At 35.4% G+C, this 14,784-nt stretch overlaps 1 protein-coding gene across 3 annotated transcripts in view; it reads left to right on the top strand.

Moving 5' to 3' along the window:
• Positions 1 to 14,784, top strand: part of PCDH10 (protocadherin 10) — a 91,401-nt gene that overhangs the window by 66,433 nt on the left and 10,184 nt on the right. For all 3 annotated transcript variants that reach the window (XM_031063760.1, XM_031063761.1, XM_031063759.1), the window contains exon 5: positions 10,575 to 10,649. In XM_031063760.1, the coding sequence (XP_030919620.1) occupies positions 10,575 to 10,649 (75 nt within the window). The remainder of the gene's footprint in view (positions 1 to 10,574; positions 10,650 to 14,784) is intronic.

The raw sequence follows: 14,784 nt of genomic DNA, 5'->3' as shown, positions 1-14,784 counted from the left end.
CAACAGTTTTAAAAAGAATAAACTGATTTTTTTAGATATTTTTTCAGGGGTTTTTAGTAATAAATCCATGAAATTACATTCTGTGTCTGCACATTTCCCTGATTACCCAGAACTTCTGAACCAGTATCTATCCAAGGACGTAGGACTGAAAAGTAAGTTTCCACGAATTTTGTGGATATAGACAGCTGTAATGGACTATTTAAGTGTTCAATATCAGTGGAAAACTGATGTCACAGATTATTAGATGCCAAAGCCTCTTGACTGAAGAGAGTCATTAACAAAGCCTCAGTTACTTAGAAAGCTTCAAACAGACTGTGTCTTCCAAGACATGTTAGTCAATACAAAAGTTTTCAGAAGAGAAGCTTTAATTAGTTCCACTGCTCATGGCACTATGTGATATTATAACCACATTATCTTTGTAGGCAGTGCAACAGAAGCCAGTCTAGGGAATAGAACCAAGCACGGAGACACTAACAGCCCCTTGGAGCAGCTCAAGGAGGACACAACTGTCACGAATATGCATTTTAGTGGGACAAACGGCATACAATCAGGGAATCATAGAATACCTTGTGCTTGAAGGGACCTTGAAGATCAGATCCATCTACTTTCAACCCCCCTGCCAGGGACAGAGAAACCTTGCACTAGACCAGGTTGCTCAAAGCCCCACCCAACCTTGCAAAAAATATTCAAAATTTTGAAAAAGTTCAATTTCTCTTTGGTTACGAATGGAAAGTTAAAAGACATGAGCCACTAAGATTTGTGAAGTTGGTCAGAACATGGTGCTAATAATGCAGATGTTTCGGGTTCAATCCGTGTACAGGCCATTCACTTAAGGATTGAACTCAAAGATCCTTGTGGGTCCCTTTCAACCCAGAATATTCTGTGAAATCTGTGATAGTCAGTGAAATGACTCCCAAAAAATCAGGGACAAGCAGACTTACTTCTGAGGCCCTTGGAACTCTGGAAAGACATTTGATTTGCATATATTGAAAGAATACACATTAATTGAATTCAGGGGGCTGTTGTACCTCTCCCTTCTCAAAATCAGAATATTTCTATTTAGAAGAAAAAAGTAGGGATATTCTCCTGATCTGCTCCCCGGTCCACTTTACTGAATGATGGATTCTTCACTTCTCTAAGAGGTCTCCATAAGAGGGTGATGAATAAAAGGGTTTCCATAAAAGAGAGATAAATAAAAAGGGAGATAAAAAAAAATAAATAAAGGTCTCCATAAAAGGGACAATGCAAACAACACAGCATGTGTTGAGACTGCTTTGCTTTGTGCATAAGAAATAAGCTGTTGGTTCTTGGTATAGTTATTAATTACTTGCAATTATCACCAGTTGTATTCATGGGACAAGATGCACTTTTATCATTGAATAAGATTACAGTATATGTTCTTTCTAATGCCTTATAACATCTTATTAAATTATCCTCTATTTGTGATTCTTTACCTGCTTTTTCTCAAATACCTTTAAAGCTGCTTGGTAAGAGAAAGCGTTTTAACAAATGTCCTTGAACTCTGAATTGAATTTAGTATGTATATAGAATTGTATTCACACTTCTTAGAATCATCTCTTTTCACCTCTTCATGCAGTGTTTTCCTCCAGGTTGTTGTAACTGCACTTGATTGAAGCATAGGAGGCTAACAGGTGCAAAATTAGTTGTATATCTTTTGTTCTGCCATGCAGGTATTGAAAGCTTTACTCATAGTTTCAATTTTAACATGGCTTTTTTTCTCCATTTATAGGTATTTTTATAATTGTTAGTAGGGTAATTAAGTACTTGAGAAACATATGATAAGTTAGGTATAGTAGAAAAAGCTTTGGCTTTATGATATAAATCCAACAACATCCCTGTGAACATTACTGTTTATGTATATGAAAGTGATCACTTGCAAAATGTCAGTTGGACACCATAAGTGGCCTTTGGTCCTTAACTTTTTCAGACTCACACACTCCCAAGCACTAGCCTCTTTTGCCAGGATCTGTTCCACAATTCCACTCCAATATGTATGTGGAAGCGACATAATTAAAAAATAAAAATAAATTTTCAGATAATTATCTTGCAAAATTTTAAACAAGGTTGAGCTTTCACAGACAAAATAATTGTCTAGGCTAATAACAGTTTTTCCATCACTATTATATGCCCAAGTTCATGAAAATGATGAATTCATCTTTGATTTTAGTCATGTGTGGTCTCACTGAAAATGAGGAATATTGCATACTCTTTCTGAAAGCCTTTGAAAACTGGAATATTAAAATTTATGCCGTGAACAGCTGAGCAACAAATTTGACAGACCTTACCCTAGTGACCACCTAGCACACCTGAACACATTGATAGGGGACACAGAATAAATGTTTTAAAATAATTTTGTCTTTTTCCTGTTCCAAACATTTGACTTTTCCCATAATTTTGGTGGGTAGAGGCAGGCTTTACACAGGCAAAAGAAATCTGAAATTCAGGTGTGTTTTAGCACCCGGGTTGTTTCTACGTTTTAAGATAATCACATGGCATGAGCTAAGGATTTTATCTATATTACAAATCTGTTCTCAGAAGGCTTTACATTTCCCATTGCAGCCTTTGATAATTCAATTAGTCTCTCAAAAAGTTGGGAGCAGCTGATAAATTCACTTTAATGTTAAATAAAGTACCCCAGCAGGTTTCTCTTAATATCCTTGCTTCTCAGGGAGCTTAACTCTAGACCTCCCAAATGCAACTTTCTGCAAGATATATGAGGGCCTTTGGAGCAAATTAAAAGAACTGTCTCTACCAACATAGCTTCTCACTATTGATAAAGTTGCTTCAAATCATGGCAGAAATCTCACTCGCTCAAATGGCTGTCTGTCCAGTTTAATTTATTTTAATTGGCAGCCTTTGGTCCCTCCATGGAACAGATTCCTTGAATATGATTAATTACCCCATGAACAGAGAATGGCATTACACAAGCTGAATTTAACCCTTCCCTTTAAACATTGTCTTTTGGGATTCCCAAATCCTATTGGCAGACACTGATTGCTGAACAATAAGTAGGAGGGATTAGCTAGATCTGCATTGACTATGTCTTTGGAGACTGCTGACAAAAAAGCCAGTTCTGTTTGTCTACTTCTAGTAAATGAATAAAGAATATGTTACATGCAAAAGATGATGAACAACAGAATTTAGTGTGGTAAATAGATGCATGTCCCTGCAGAAATCAGATAGCAAAGCAGAGGGAAAATTCCTAACAAAACATGCTGCTTTACTACTCACAAAGAGTTGGCCTTAAAAGGCAGGCTGTCATTGACCTTCTGTACTGGATTACAGTTTTGCTGGGAGGAAGCCTTGAATTTTAGATGTATTCATCCATGTCATCAAAGATGCATGTTGTCATCATAGTTGGAGCAGGCTAACTGGGACACCGAAAACTTATAGAAAATGCTACATTTTCTTCTCCAAAGTCATAAAATTAAAAGTGACTGAAATATACATATCCCTCTTTGTGTGAAAACATTTATCCTGCATTTTTACCCCTCTTTGATTACCTCTTTGAAATCTAATAGGCAATTACATTCCAGAACAACATTTGCTGATTGTTTTATAAAACAGATTTTCACAGTAAGCAAAATAAATATATTACTTTAGATATGACTTTTTCAAATAAAGATTTCAAACAAATTAATTTCTAATGAATTAGTCATAGGAAACTTTAGGGAAGATGGTTTACATAAACATTTAAATTTAATATATTATTTCTTCTCTTTTGTTTTTTTTGTTTTGAAAATCAGACTTACATAAGACCTTCTTTTTATTCAGTGTTTAGACTAACAAAGAATTGCCCTTTATTTTCCCATACTAGTTCCACTTTTTCTTAATATAATTATTTACTTTTTAATAGCCCTTACCTAACAAAAAACCCATGCTCTAAACATGAAAATATCTACCCTGACAGATTCTATCTCAGTGTATCTTGTGAATATTAGTCTTACTTCTCTGTTGAGTAAAGGCTCCAAAAAACCTCTTGAAATGAAGGTGTAATGAACTGCAAATGAACTCATTGAAGACAGTTTGTAACATCAAGCTGGAATTGAATTTATTTGTATATCATGAAGACCAATAAGCTGTAGTATCTAAGTCTAGCTGTGGTAAAATTTTACAAGATCATTTGATAATGCAGATACAGGATTACCATCATTGGTTTTCCCCTTGATTATGCTTAAATAAAAAAATAACTGCTAAGTAAGTTTATTAGTTTTTCAGAGGACAGTGACTGGTATTTTATGAACAAAGGTGTTGACAGTTGTTTATCATCATAGTCTGGCTCTCTGAGAAATACCAACTTAACATTGTTGAATGAAAAAGTACATGCCAAATATTAACTGAGAATTTATCTAAAGAAGGAATACTTGGGCTGATTTTGAAAGCAACAGATTTAATGAATGAAAGAGCTCAGTCCCACTCAGCCTTTAAAATAAAAATTTTCAGATGAGATTTCTGAGAATGGAATCAGCAACTTGTGGGAATTCCAAATATGCTGCTCTCTATCAATAGATTTACAAGTTGTCCAGTACTCTGCTGTGTTTAGGATTCAGCTAGGTCTGTGAGCCAGCAGAGCCTGGGCTTCAAAAAGCAAGGTATGGCTGGACAGAAGATTTGGTTCTGCCCCCAGATTCCTTCAGGAGGCAGGATGCTGTTCTGGTTCAGTTGGCAACATTAAGCTGGCTTGCTCTGGAGGCAGAGTTGATCATCTCATCTGGATTTCTCTTGCTAAATTTCTGGAATTAAAATAAAATGCCACTTCACACCATGTCAAATATCCTCTGTAATTGTGGAAGAATCTATACATCAGCAAAGTCACTCCCTGCTATGCTCCTGATACGAATTTGGAGTCAGGGCTGCAACTGCGAGAGGGGTCTGGATCAGCTACAATTTTCCTCAATGAAGAACATCAGATCCCAATGTGTTCCTTCAGGCATTCAAAGTGCAGCAATTTGTCATAAGTCTTAATTCTGTAAAAAAAGCAGGAGCTTGTTATAAGCATGCTATCACAGTACAAGGGAAGAAGGAAATTTGTTCACTTTTTCCTGAAAATAGCTCAGTGGAAAAATACCATGAAACTTGATCTGACAAATATTCTGTGGATTTCCCAGGATTTATGTGTGCATGGAATCACTTAGCTATTAGTTTGCAAAGGGACTATTTTCTTACCAATGGTAGGACAATGTTCATTAGGAGCACATTGTGGAAAAGGAGACTCATGTTGCTGAGTTACACATCTCAATCCCACCCACATTACATTAGGAAATATTCGGCTCTTAGACACAAAGCAGACAATTTTCTGAGTGCTGGAAAGCTTAGCTTATAGGAAAAGGCAGACCAGCTGATATATATCCCTAACACAGACAAAGACAACTTCAGCACATCAACTCGGTGCATGTGAAGATAGATAGACCTGTCAGTGAAGTGTTCTAGGTCTGGATCTTTTCCCTGGCATTCTAAATGGCTCTCCGAAACCATTCCTCTCCATAATCTCCAGAGATGACATAAGAATTTTAGCCTAATTTGAGTTGTCAAAAATTAGATTATGTGACTTTCTCTGTTTGTTGAGTGAAATTACTCTGTTTATAGCTGCTGCTATGTCACTGATGAAACCAATATACAGCACCTGAATCTACATCCTGTGGGCTTTTATTCAGTCCCTTGACTGACAAGAACTCTCCCTTAAACAGGAGTTTAAATGGAAGCACTCTCTAGTTTGCTTGTTGCATGATAGTAAAACTTTAACAGGAGAGGTGAAAAACCTGTGGCCTGTCTTCCTATTTCCTAGGTTTTAATGCACATACTAGGAGGAAGTCAAGCTCTTCAGAAGATCTCAGCTGTAGGAATAGCTTTCCTCTGAGTTCTAAATAGACTTGGGCAGGTACAGTTGGATTAGGAAAGTCTATGCTTTACAGTCTTGCTCAAAGAAATATATCTTAGTAGAAGAAGCACCATGAGGATATTTCATCTTTGCTATCACGACTAATTTCAGATGTCAAACCAGCAACTTTTTTTTTGTTTTATTTCCCCCTCTTATTTTACAGGAAGAACTCATTTCTGTGTGTTTTCTCAATTAAAAGCATTTTTTTACTTTGCTGGGGGATTTTGAGATGAACATTAGCACAAAGGTTAAAGTAGCTTCAAAAGGCCTTCAATTTAGTATTAGTATTATGCAGCTACTTCCATCTTTCAGAATATTACTGTTCTGCATGGTCTGTCTAACCAAAGAACAAGATTTTCCGTGCTCTTTGATCTTTTAAAAATATATTGAAATCTGAAATCAAGTGCTTTGCCTGAGTCTTGACTCTGCTGGCAACAGTGAATAATGGAATACCACGTAGAGTACCCCAATAACACCTAAAAAAATGGCATATCTTCAGAATCAGTTCAGCTATGTCTAGCAAATGATTAAAAGCTTTGAAGTCTGATGTGGATAAAAGAGAGGTCATAAACAACCAAGACAGGAAAAAAATAAAGGAAGAATAAATAGAAAAAAAGATTTCCAGTTAAAACAACACTATTTGATTAAAAGACTGTTCAAAGTGCAAATGTCATGCTAAGACAAAAACATAATGTCTACCCAAATTTTCACAGAAGGCACAACTAAAATATTTTTATTATAGCCATAGTACAGAGTTCATTGGAAATCTTGCCAATAATGCAAAAACAATGCCACAAAAAAAAATTCATCTCAACCCTTCCATTTATTTCTTTCACATTACCCATCTAGGTTAGAGGGTTTCTACACAGCAATAGTGGGGACAATTAAGTCTGTTTAACACAGAGACAGATGCCAGATGTATGCATGTAACAGTTACAGGGGAAGCATATGCATAGTATCAGCTCTACAAATAGTCAGGCTCCCTAGACACTCGACAGTTTTGAAGCTAAGGGAGGGAATGTTTTTATGTTATAACATTTTCCCTTGGTGGTAGCAAATTAGCTGCCTTGTATCCATCTTCAGCTGGAACTGCAGAGTCACTTGAGAGCTTACAAATAAGTTTAGAGCTCTGCTAGACTGTTTCTTAGGTACCTGAGAAGTGGTATACGTACCGCACCTTAGCACAGGCACCTGTGTAACAGGTGGAAACAAAACAACAACAAAAAAGTTTGATTCTCTTTCCCACAAGAAAAATTTTTCTCACCTTAATTCCTTACAGAATTTGTTCAAGGTCAGACTGAGCCTTACTTTCAGATATGGCGCTTTATTTTTGTCTCCTTGGGAATTAAAGAAATTCTTCTTCTTAAAGAAAAACAAAGCAAAGTTACAATTTTTATTAGGAAACCCAGAGGCTGTTTTTGAAGAATCATGCAGCAAATATTGGGGCTCAGATTTCTCTGCTTCCATTATCTGTGATAATTAGAATTCAAGCTAATAATAACTGTACAGGCCTCTTGCCTTTTTTCTCCATTAAAACAATAAGCCTGGGAGGAGGGGGACCCATTAAAATAATGCTGTAAAGCATACATTAAACCCTAAATGAAGTAAATATTATAGTGTTGAGTTCCAGTAAATTCAAAGATTGCTTTAAATACCCTGAGAAAATTGACAATGATCCATACGTAGAGTAGGTTTTACTGCATTTTATAGCAGGTTTTCCCCATTTCTAGGAGTGTAGTATCTTCATCATCTCTACAGAGTAAAGATTTTCTTAAAGAATGTCAATAGATTGATGTTAACTGGCTTATTCTGAATCCTTCCGTAGCTTTAAATTTAGCAGCTGCATCTTTTACTTGCTTTACCAGAACAGTGTTTAACTTATCTAATGCCTCACTGCTGATTTCCTTTGTAGGGTGTTCAGATAAGTAAGCTGAGGGCACAGCTAACAGAAATTACCCTGACTGCATCTTACTTGGTGGTGATATCTGTAATTAGCTTTTAAGTCTATCTCCAAGACTAGAATACACTTTTTGTAAGAACATGGCTCAGATTAGCGGTTGCTAGACGCCAGAAAAATACCTTCCAGTAGTTACCAGGCTTAAAATGTGAAGATATTAGTGAAAACAAGGAACACATAATGACAACACCTTTGGAAATAATTCCCCAAAATGACAATTTTTCTTAAAGCTGTCTTTTGTCACATCAAAGTAGTCTGACATCAGTTCAGAAATTGAAGCTATAACAAATGGAAAGATGACAAGTAAAAAGGTGAGTCTCAGTTGAGCAGCTGAACTGCTGCACATAAAAGTAACTAGTAGGAGAAATTCTTCTGTATTAGTAGTGTTAATATCTATAATCTCCTCAATCCTTGAAATATAAGAAGGTGATCTGTAACTTAGAGTTCTTGATGAAGGATTTGGGAAAAGGAGGATATGAATATTCTTTAGATATCTTCAGTAAGTGTCTTTCAGAAATTAATCCACTGTTCATGGAGAATCTGAAAATGTGGTACTGAATCTGTTTACGTGTATAATTCTCTTTGCCAAACTGGTTATATTTAGAGAGTCAGATTTGAAAAAGACATCCTTAATTATCCTTTCTGATTGATCTAATTGGAGCACTATCCAGGCAGAAAGTTAAGTAGGATTTCATTATGAAACTTAAATTGCTAAGAGAATTTGGGTTCTTCATAAAGTGACACAAGGGTAATCCCATTCTGCAAATCTCTTTGGAAAGTGGTAACAACACACCAGAAATCTTCTAAATAATAGTCTGAGGGACCCTCTAATCATATGATAATGAATACATTACTTAGCATGGGGAGGACTCAACAGGAAACTCTTAAAAGTTTCTTTCCTTTGTAAGAAGATATTTCTGTATCTCTATGTCCAAGTGAGAGGTCCTTACGATGTCTAGACAACCTAAAGTTTTTTCTGAGAGCAGCAACATGAAAAGTGTTCTTCCTCCTCTTCTGTCAGATGCATTGTAAACCTTCCGCGAAGTCCAAAGTATATGACCTGTTTACAACAGCAACCCTTGAAGCAGGGTATGATAACCCAGTAGGGTTTTCCCATCTGTCAGTATAAAACCCACATGGTCTCGTTATGGCTGTTGAAAGAGGTTTTGAATGTAAATCCAGGCACACTGGCAGGAATGGGGAGGAAAAATACCCTCTTTCACCAAAGCGACCATTCAGATTTTGAGTGGTTCAGCATCCATGAAGCCTTTGTAATTGTTTTTATGAGACTTTGCAAAGGAAAACAGGTGGCATTCGAAGAGTGTCACTGGATTGATTTTGTTTCGGGCAAAGCCAGGCTCCTACACAGGGGCTGACAGACTTCCATTAAACAGAGTCTACCTACAGTCAGGATGTAAACAGAGCCATCAAAAGAACATAGAGATTTCTTCAGAAACCTGTCACATCTCTCTCCTCAGTGGCACCCTCCTCAGTCAATATCTGTAAACAAGTTGTCATATCCAAATTTGAGGCAAGCTTGCAAAGCAAAAAGCTTGGTACCTTCTAATTAAAGATTTGTATGCTGAGATAATTGGCAATTGGTAAGGAAAGTTCAGTGGTGTAACATATAGCTCATCGCTGGTGGCTTGATGGTCTGACAGATGGAGATAGCTCCTTGAAATTATGGAGCTTTTATATTGGTATTTTTAGGAAATGTCAACAGCATGATTATATTTTCATTAATGTTGTCTTTTCTTCCCATTCATTGCTTTTGTTTGTCATAATCACTTGTTACCTTTTGTCTCTAACTATACAATCTGTTAATATTTGTATAGGCAGGCTCACAATGGTCCTGGTTAATGACTAGATTATAAGCATTGACACACTACAATATGCAGCATTTACTAAGTGCTGCAAATTAGATATGGAAATCATTGATACTATAATTATGACTAGCTCACAATAAAGTTAGTAAAAAGAATGTGAATATCATGCAAATTGTGCAAATGATTACACAAATTCAATTAAGTTTCAGATTTAAGAATCATTGCTTTTGTAGATGCTAGTGCTGAAACAATGCCACTGTAATATCTTTTGCACTGCCTTGATCAAGAGTGAAAATGTGCTTTCTAAAAGATCCACGAGGCTGTCCTCTTCTGTTAATTACTGCAGTTTAGTTTTTCTTCTTTCTCAGGAAACAGCTTGGGGCTCTACAACAAAGATTTAGAGTTTAAAACTATCAATGTGTCAAAGTTTCCCAGTAGCTTCTCAGCTAAGTGCAGGACTGGCACATGTAGCCTTTGTACATTTTCTGCCTGCGACCCTGTGCTAGGACGACTTTCTTATGTGGGATGGGGAAGAGACCAAAATGACCATTTCATGACTGTTGTATGATCTTTTCACTGTAAATTAGAGTGAGGGCCAGCCAACTTATAGGCAAACAGCAGAAATCAAGATTGGGTGTCCATTTTCTTCTTTCTCCTCTATTAGGAAGAAATGAGACATATCTTTTACTAGTTAGATATTTTCAGTTCACTGCCAAATATAGAATTGTGGGTTTGTACCACTGAGAAAATTAGGGAAAATTTCAAGGGCCATGAGCTGTGTCTGGGTCACAGGTAGAAGCTGTTTATCTGCTGCGGAAGTTTTGACATTGCTGTGAATTTTGGAAGCAGAGCCTATCCCTGTCTGTGACTCACAGGTCTGATTTGCCTCCAGAACAGCAAGGCAGAGGCCAAAGACCCATTGTTGGGATCTGTGGACCAGCCCGCTGTGAGGATGGAAAATTTTCAGGTAACACAAATATTTTCTTTCTCTTATTTTGTTTTTAATAAAAATATGTGATTGTCATTAAATTGTAATCATTTAATTAAATCATACTTCTGTAAGAAATGTTTTAAATTTTCCACAGTGCTTCCTGTAATCCTGAAATATTCCTCCAATATTTATTGTCTGGGACAAATGTGAACTAGAATTAAATCCATAGGTCATCATGCTTCTATGGCTTTTGAAGTGTTTTATGTCATAACAATATAAACATATATTGTCTTTATCCTGTATCTAGAAAACAAGCAAACAAAGCCAACTAAACAAAAACCCAACACCACCTGTGGGAAACGGTAAGAATTATAAACCTCAGAAACTTGTATTTATAATATCAGGAGAAAAACATGAGATCCAAGAGGTTTACAAATGTGGCAGTCCACTCTTGTTCTACTGCCAGTTATTTTGCTAATCTGAGCTTCATAATTGCTTTGCCTGACTGAAAGGAGCCTTTAAACAGACAAGCCAATATAAATACTCAGAGAGGAGACAGCTCTGTTTAATAACAGCAAGAGAAGTATAGAAGTATTTGTTTATCTCTGCTCATTTATGTCAAAATCAATTGTAATTAAACAGAAATCCAACCACAGAGGTAGTGCTTTAGATGATTGTTCTCAATAGAAATGTCATGTAGACCCGGTGTTTAGGACATGCCAAAGCACACGTTATTTGTCTCCTGTAATAAATATCTACCTATAGCCTTTCTAGTTCTTTAGTAAAGGCTATTGCCTGTCTCAATTAAAAAGAAAAAAAAGTAAGCCACCATTTAATGTAAGTTCTGTAAGGTTTTCTGGTCATATTTTAGGAATTACTGAAGTTCTGAAAAGCGGAGTTAATTACATCCTCTGTTAGATATTATGTGGCATTTATTGTCCATCTGCTTACACATATGTACAGAAAATACAGATCTTTCATATCTATTTAAGGTATTGAAAATATGAAGCATAGCATTATTTTATTAGTCTAAAACACATACTGGTGTTGGTGGAGGTTTTTTAAATAAAATCATGGAATGGTTTGAGTATAAAGGATCTTAAAGATCATCTAGTTCCAACTGCCCTGTCATGGGCAGGGACACCATCCACTAAACCAGGTTGCCCAAAACCCCATCCAGCCTGGCCTTGGACACTTCCAGGAATGGGACCACCTGTTCCAGTACATCACCACCCTCAGAGTAAAGAATACTGTGTTTTTGGTTAGACCAGGGACATATAAGCTGCAGAGAATTTTACACTTTGTTTCATAACTGAGTAAATTCTAAATGGAAATACTTTCAATAATGAACAAAAATTCACAACATCAAGGCTGGTTTGCTGCACAAGTCAGTGTATATATATTCATTCACAGACAGATCTTTGTTATGTGAAAAAAAGGATCATCAAAGATGTGCTTTACTATTCACTGTAACACAATGAAGAATAGAGCATTTAAAGAGTGGAGGTATTGTGGAACTGCATGCTTTCAAAAATAAGGGAGCATATATTTTGAAATGGGTCCTCTGGTTTATTTTTTATTTGGACCTGTTAGTTGATAGTCATTTCAGTCAATGGAATCAACCTATGAAGCATCCCTGACAATTAAGGCTTATTTTTATCTTCCACATTCATAGAAAGGAATTTTAAAAAATAGTCAGTTAGAAGAAGGTGTTTATGCAATAGCAAAAAACGAGACATCCCCCACTGAAAGAGAAAAAAGGATGTCTGAAAGATATGCTTTCCTAGGACAATTAAAAACAATGAAAGCTAATGGTATTTTAAAATATTTAGTCATGTACTTAGCTAGGCATATTCTTATTTAGTCTTTAGTAGATGAACAAATGGCAATAAAAAGCTACATTTTTGAGTATTTTGTGAGTCAGAAGTTCTTAGGAAAGAATGCACTTGAATGACAATCAGTTCAAATCTTATAAATTATAATGATCTTACTCTGTCTGCCTTGTTTAACTCCAAATAAAATTTGATAAAATAATTTACAGGTTTTGTAAGGAATAGGATGGCATAGATGTAGCTGTAGGTCTAAGTCTATGCCTATTTATGTATCCAGACCTGTTTATGGAGGTAATCAGACTTTAAATATACATAGATTAATTTATTTACATAAATATATATATAAAAGCATATATGTATATGTGTATATACATGTATTTATACTCTGATTTCCCATATATGGGAATCTTGACATTTAGTATTAAATTGTATGGAGTACTTCAATATAGACTATAATGTTCTTCATCCCATAAGTATAGTACATAAAATATTTCTTGGACTTGTTTGGATGCTGATGTTTACTTTAAATTTGCTTTTTTGCTTTCTATGTATGTATAATTTAAATAATTAGGGACCAGTTAAATTGCAAAAAAAAAATGTATTTATTGATTTGATTTTTCCATTGAGTTACTGCTTAAAAAAAAAAATATTGAGCTTCCTCTTTTTTATCATTATGCGAATTTCATATAATTAGTGAGTCAAAATAAGATATCTGTTTTAACCATTGAAAAGAGCCATCTATCTAAAGCATTAAATAATTACCTTCATAGTGCAATATATTTAGGGTGAAATCAGTACCCACAATTAATTTTGTTCAGTATTTATAAAGAAAGTGTAGGAAATTGTAGATACCACAATAAAAAAATCTTTTTCTCTTAAATTGCTATATAAGGCAGATATTAAATATAACTCATCTACTAATAGAATAAAATATATAAGTTACTGCTGTGCCAAAATACATACCTTGCATTACATTTTATATGTTGCCAGTATAACTCTCATCCTACACCACCTCTGAATTTCCATCCAGAATATGTTTCCTATCTAGGCGACTGTTGTTTACAGATATCTTGTTTCCTTTTCTTTCTGCAGCTGATAATTTAGCAGTTCTATTTTAGTGTATGTTCTCCCCTAAGTGCATAAAGCACTTCTGACTGTTTACCCTTAAAGCTCCAGAGAGTTGGGAAAACCTCCAGACTGCTGCTGTTTATTGTACACACATGCACTGTTAAGGGTTTATTTTCAACGGGAGGGAGACAAGCGCAGAGATAAAGACTAATGGTGCATATCACTCTACCAGCACATCTTGCTGAACAGCACAGCATATAACCTATTTTACATATATATATTTATATATTTACTTTTAAATTGATTCTATTTTCTCATATGTACTAATTTGGCCCTTGGTGGTGATAGTTCACTTCGTGTTTGTAGTTTCTGCTACTAGTACAAAAATCCCTGTTTGATTTTCTTCGCTGTGTGGTAGCTGTAGCAGTCAAAATTACAGGCTAATGGTGAGACAAGCAGCTTATAATGTATGATAATCAATACTCAAAATCCATTCCCTATGATGTGACACTAAAGAATGAAATACAAAGGCCGAGATTTTCAGGGCTAGAGGAACAAAGCTCATGCAATGCAGGTGGGTTTCAAATCAAGGTCATTCAGTGTATTTTTTGCTGTTTTTTGGCTTCATATTTAATTCAGTCACTGCTGCCATGTCCAGGGAGCAGAAATGGAAAGTTATTCAATACAGTGAGTAGGAATGCAAGTATAAAAACTGCTTTAAAATACAGGAAATGAGAGGGGGAAGAAAATAGAGCATGCAATATATACATAACATATATATGCTATATGACATATATCTCTTTTACTTAGAGATTGCCACCAAAGTTTGTATTTCTGTTGGCAGTAATGAATAATCTAAACACTGTGAAAGACCCTTCCTCATACCAATGTATGTGTATGCATGTGTGTGAGAGCTAAAAATATAAATCTTCAAACATAACTTGGTTGTAATAAATTAACCTAATGAGTGTTGAAAATCTCAAAGCATAGCTTTTGGCACAGAACAGAATACCTACTGAATAAGTTTGCAGTACTTATTTCTAGTGACTGAGAACTTCTCTGAACTTTACCTTTCATCTGAGCTTGTTTGTTTCAATCTTAGTTCAGGGAATATTTATTTTTTAAAAGAAATACAGTTCAGTTGAGTTCTAGAAAGAGTCAGTGTGAAAATAGAATTTTCTACTTCTATATTTCATATAGATATATATATGGATGTATAAATGTGTGTTGTCAATGTACAGAGCACAGAATTACATATATATATATATATA

This window comes from Geospiza fortis, unplaced genomic scaffold, assembly GCF_000277835.1.
Source record: "Geospiza fortis unplaced genomic scaffold, GeoFor_1.0 scaffold175, whole genome shotgun sequence".
NCBI classification, from domain to species: Eukaryota; Metazoa; Chordata; class Aves; order Passeriformes; family Thraupidae; genus Geospiza; species Geospiza fortis.
This window is presented reverse-complemented; position numbering and strand designations above follow the sequence as displayed.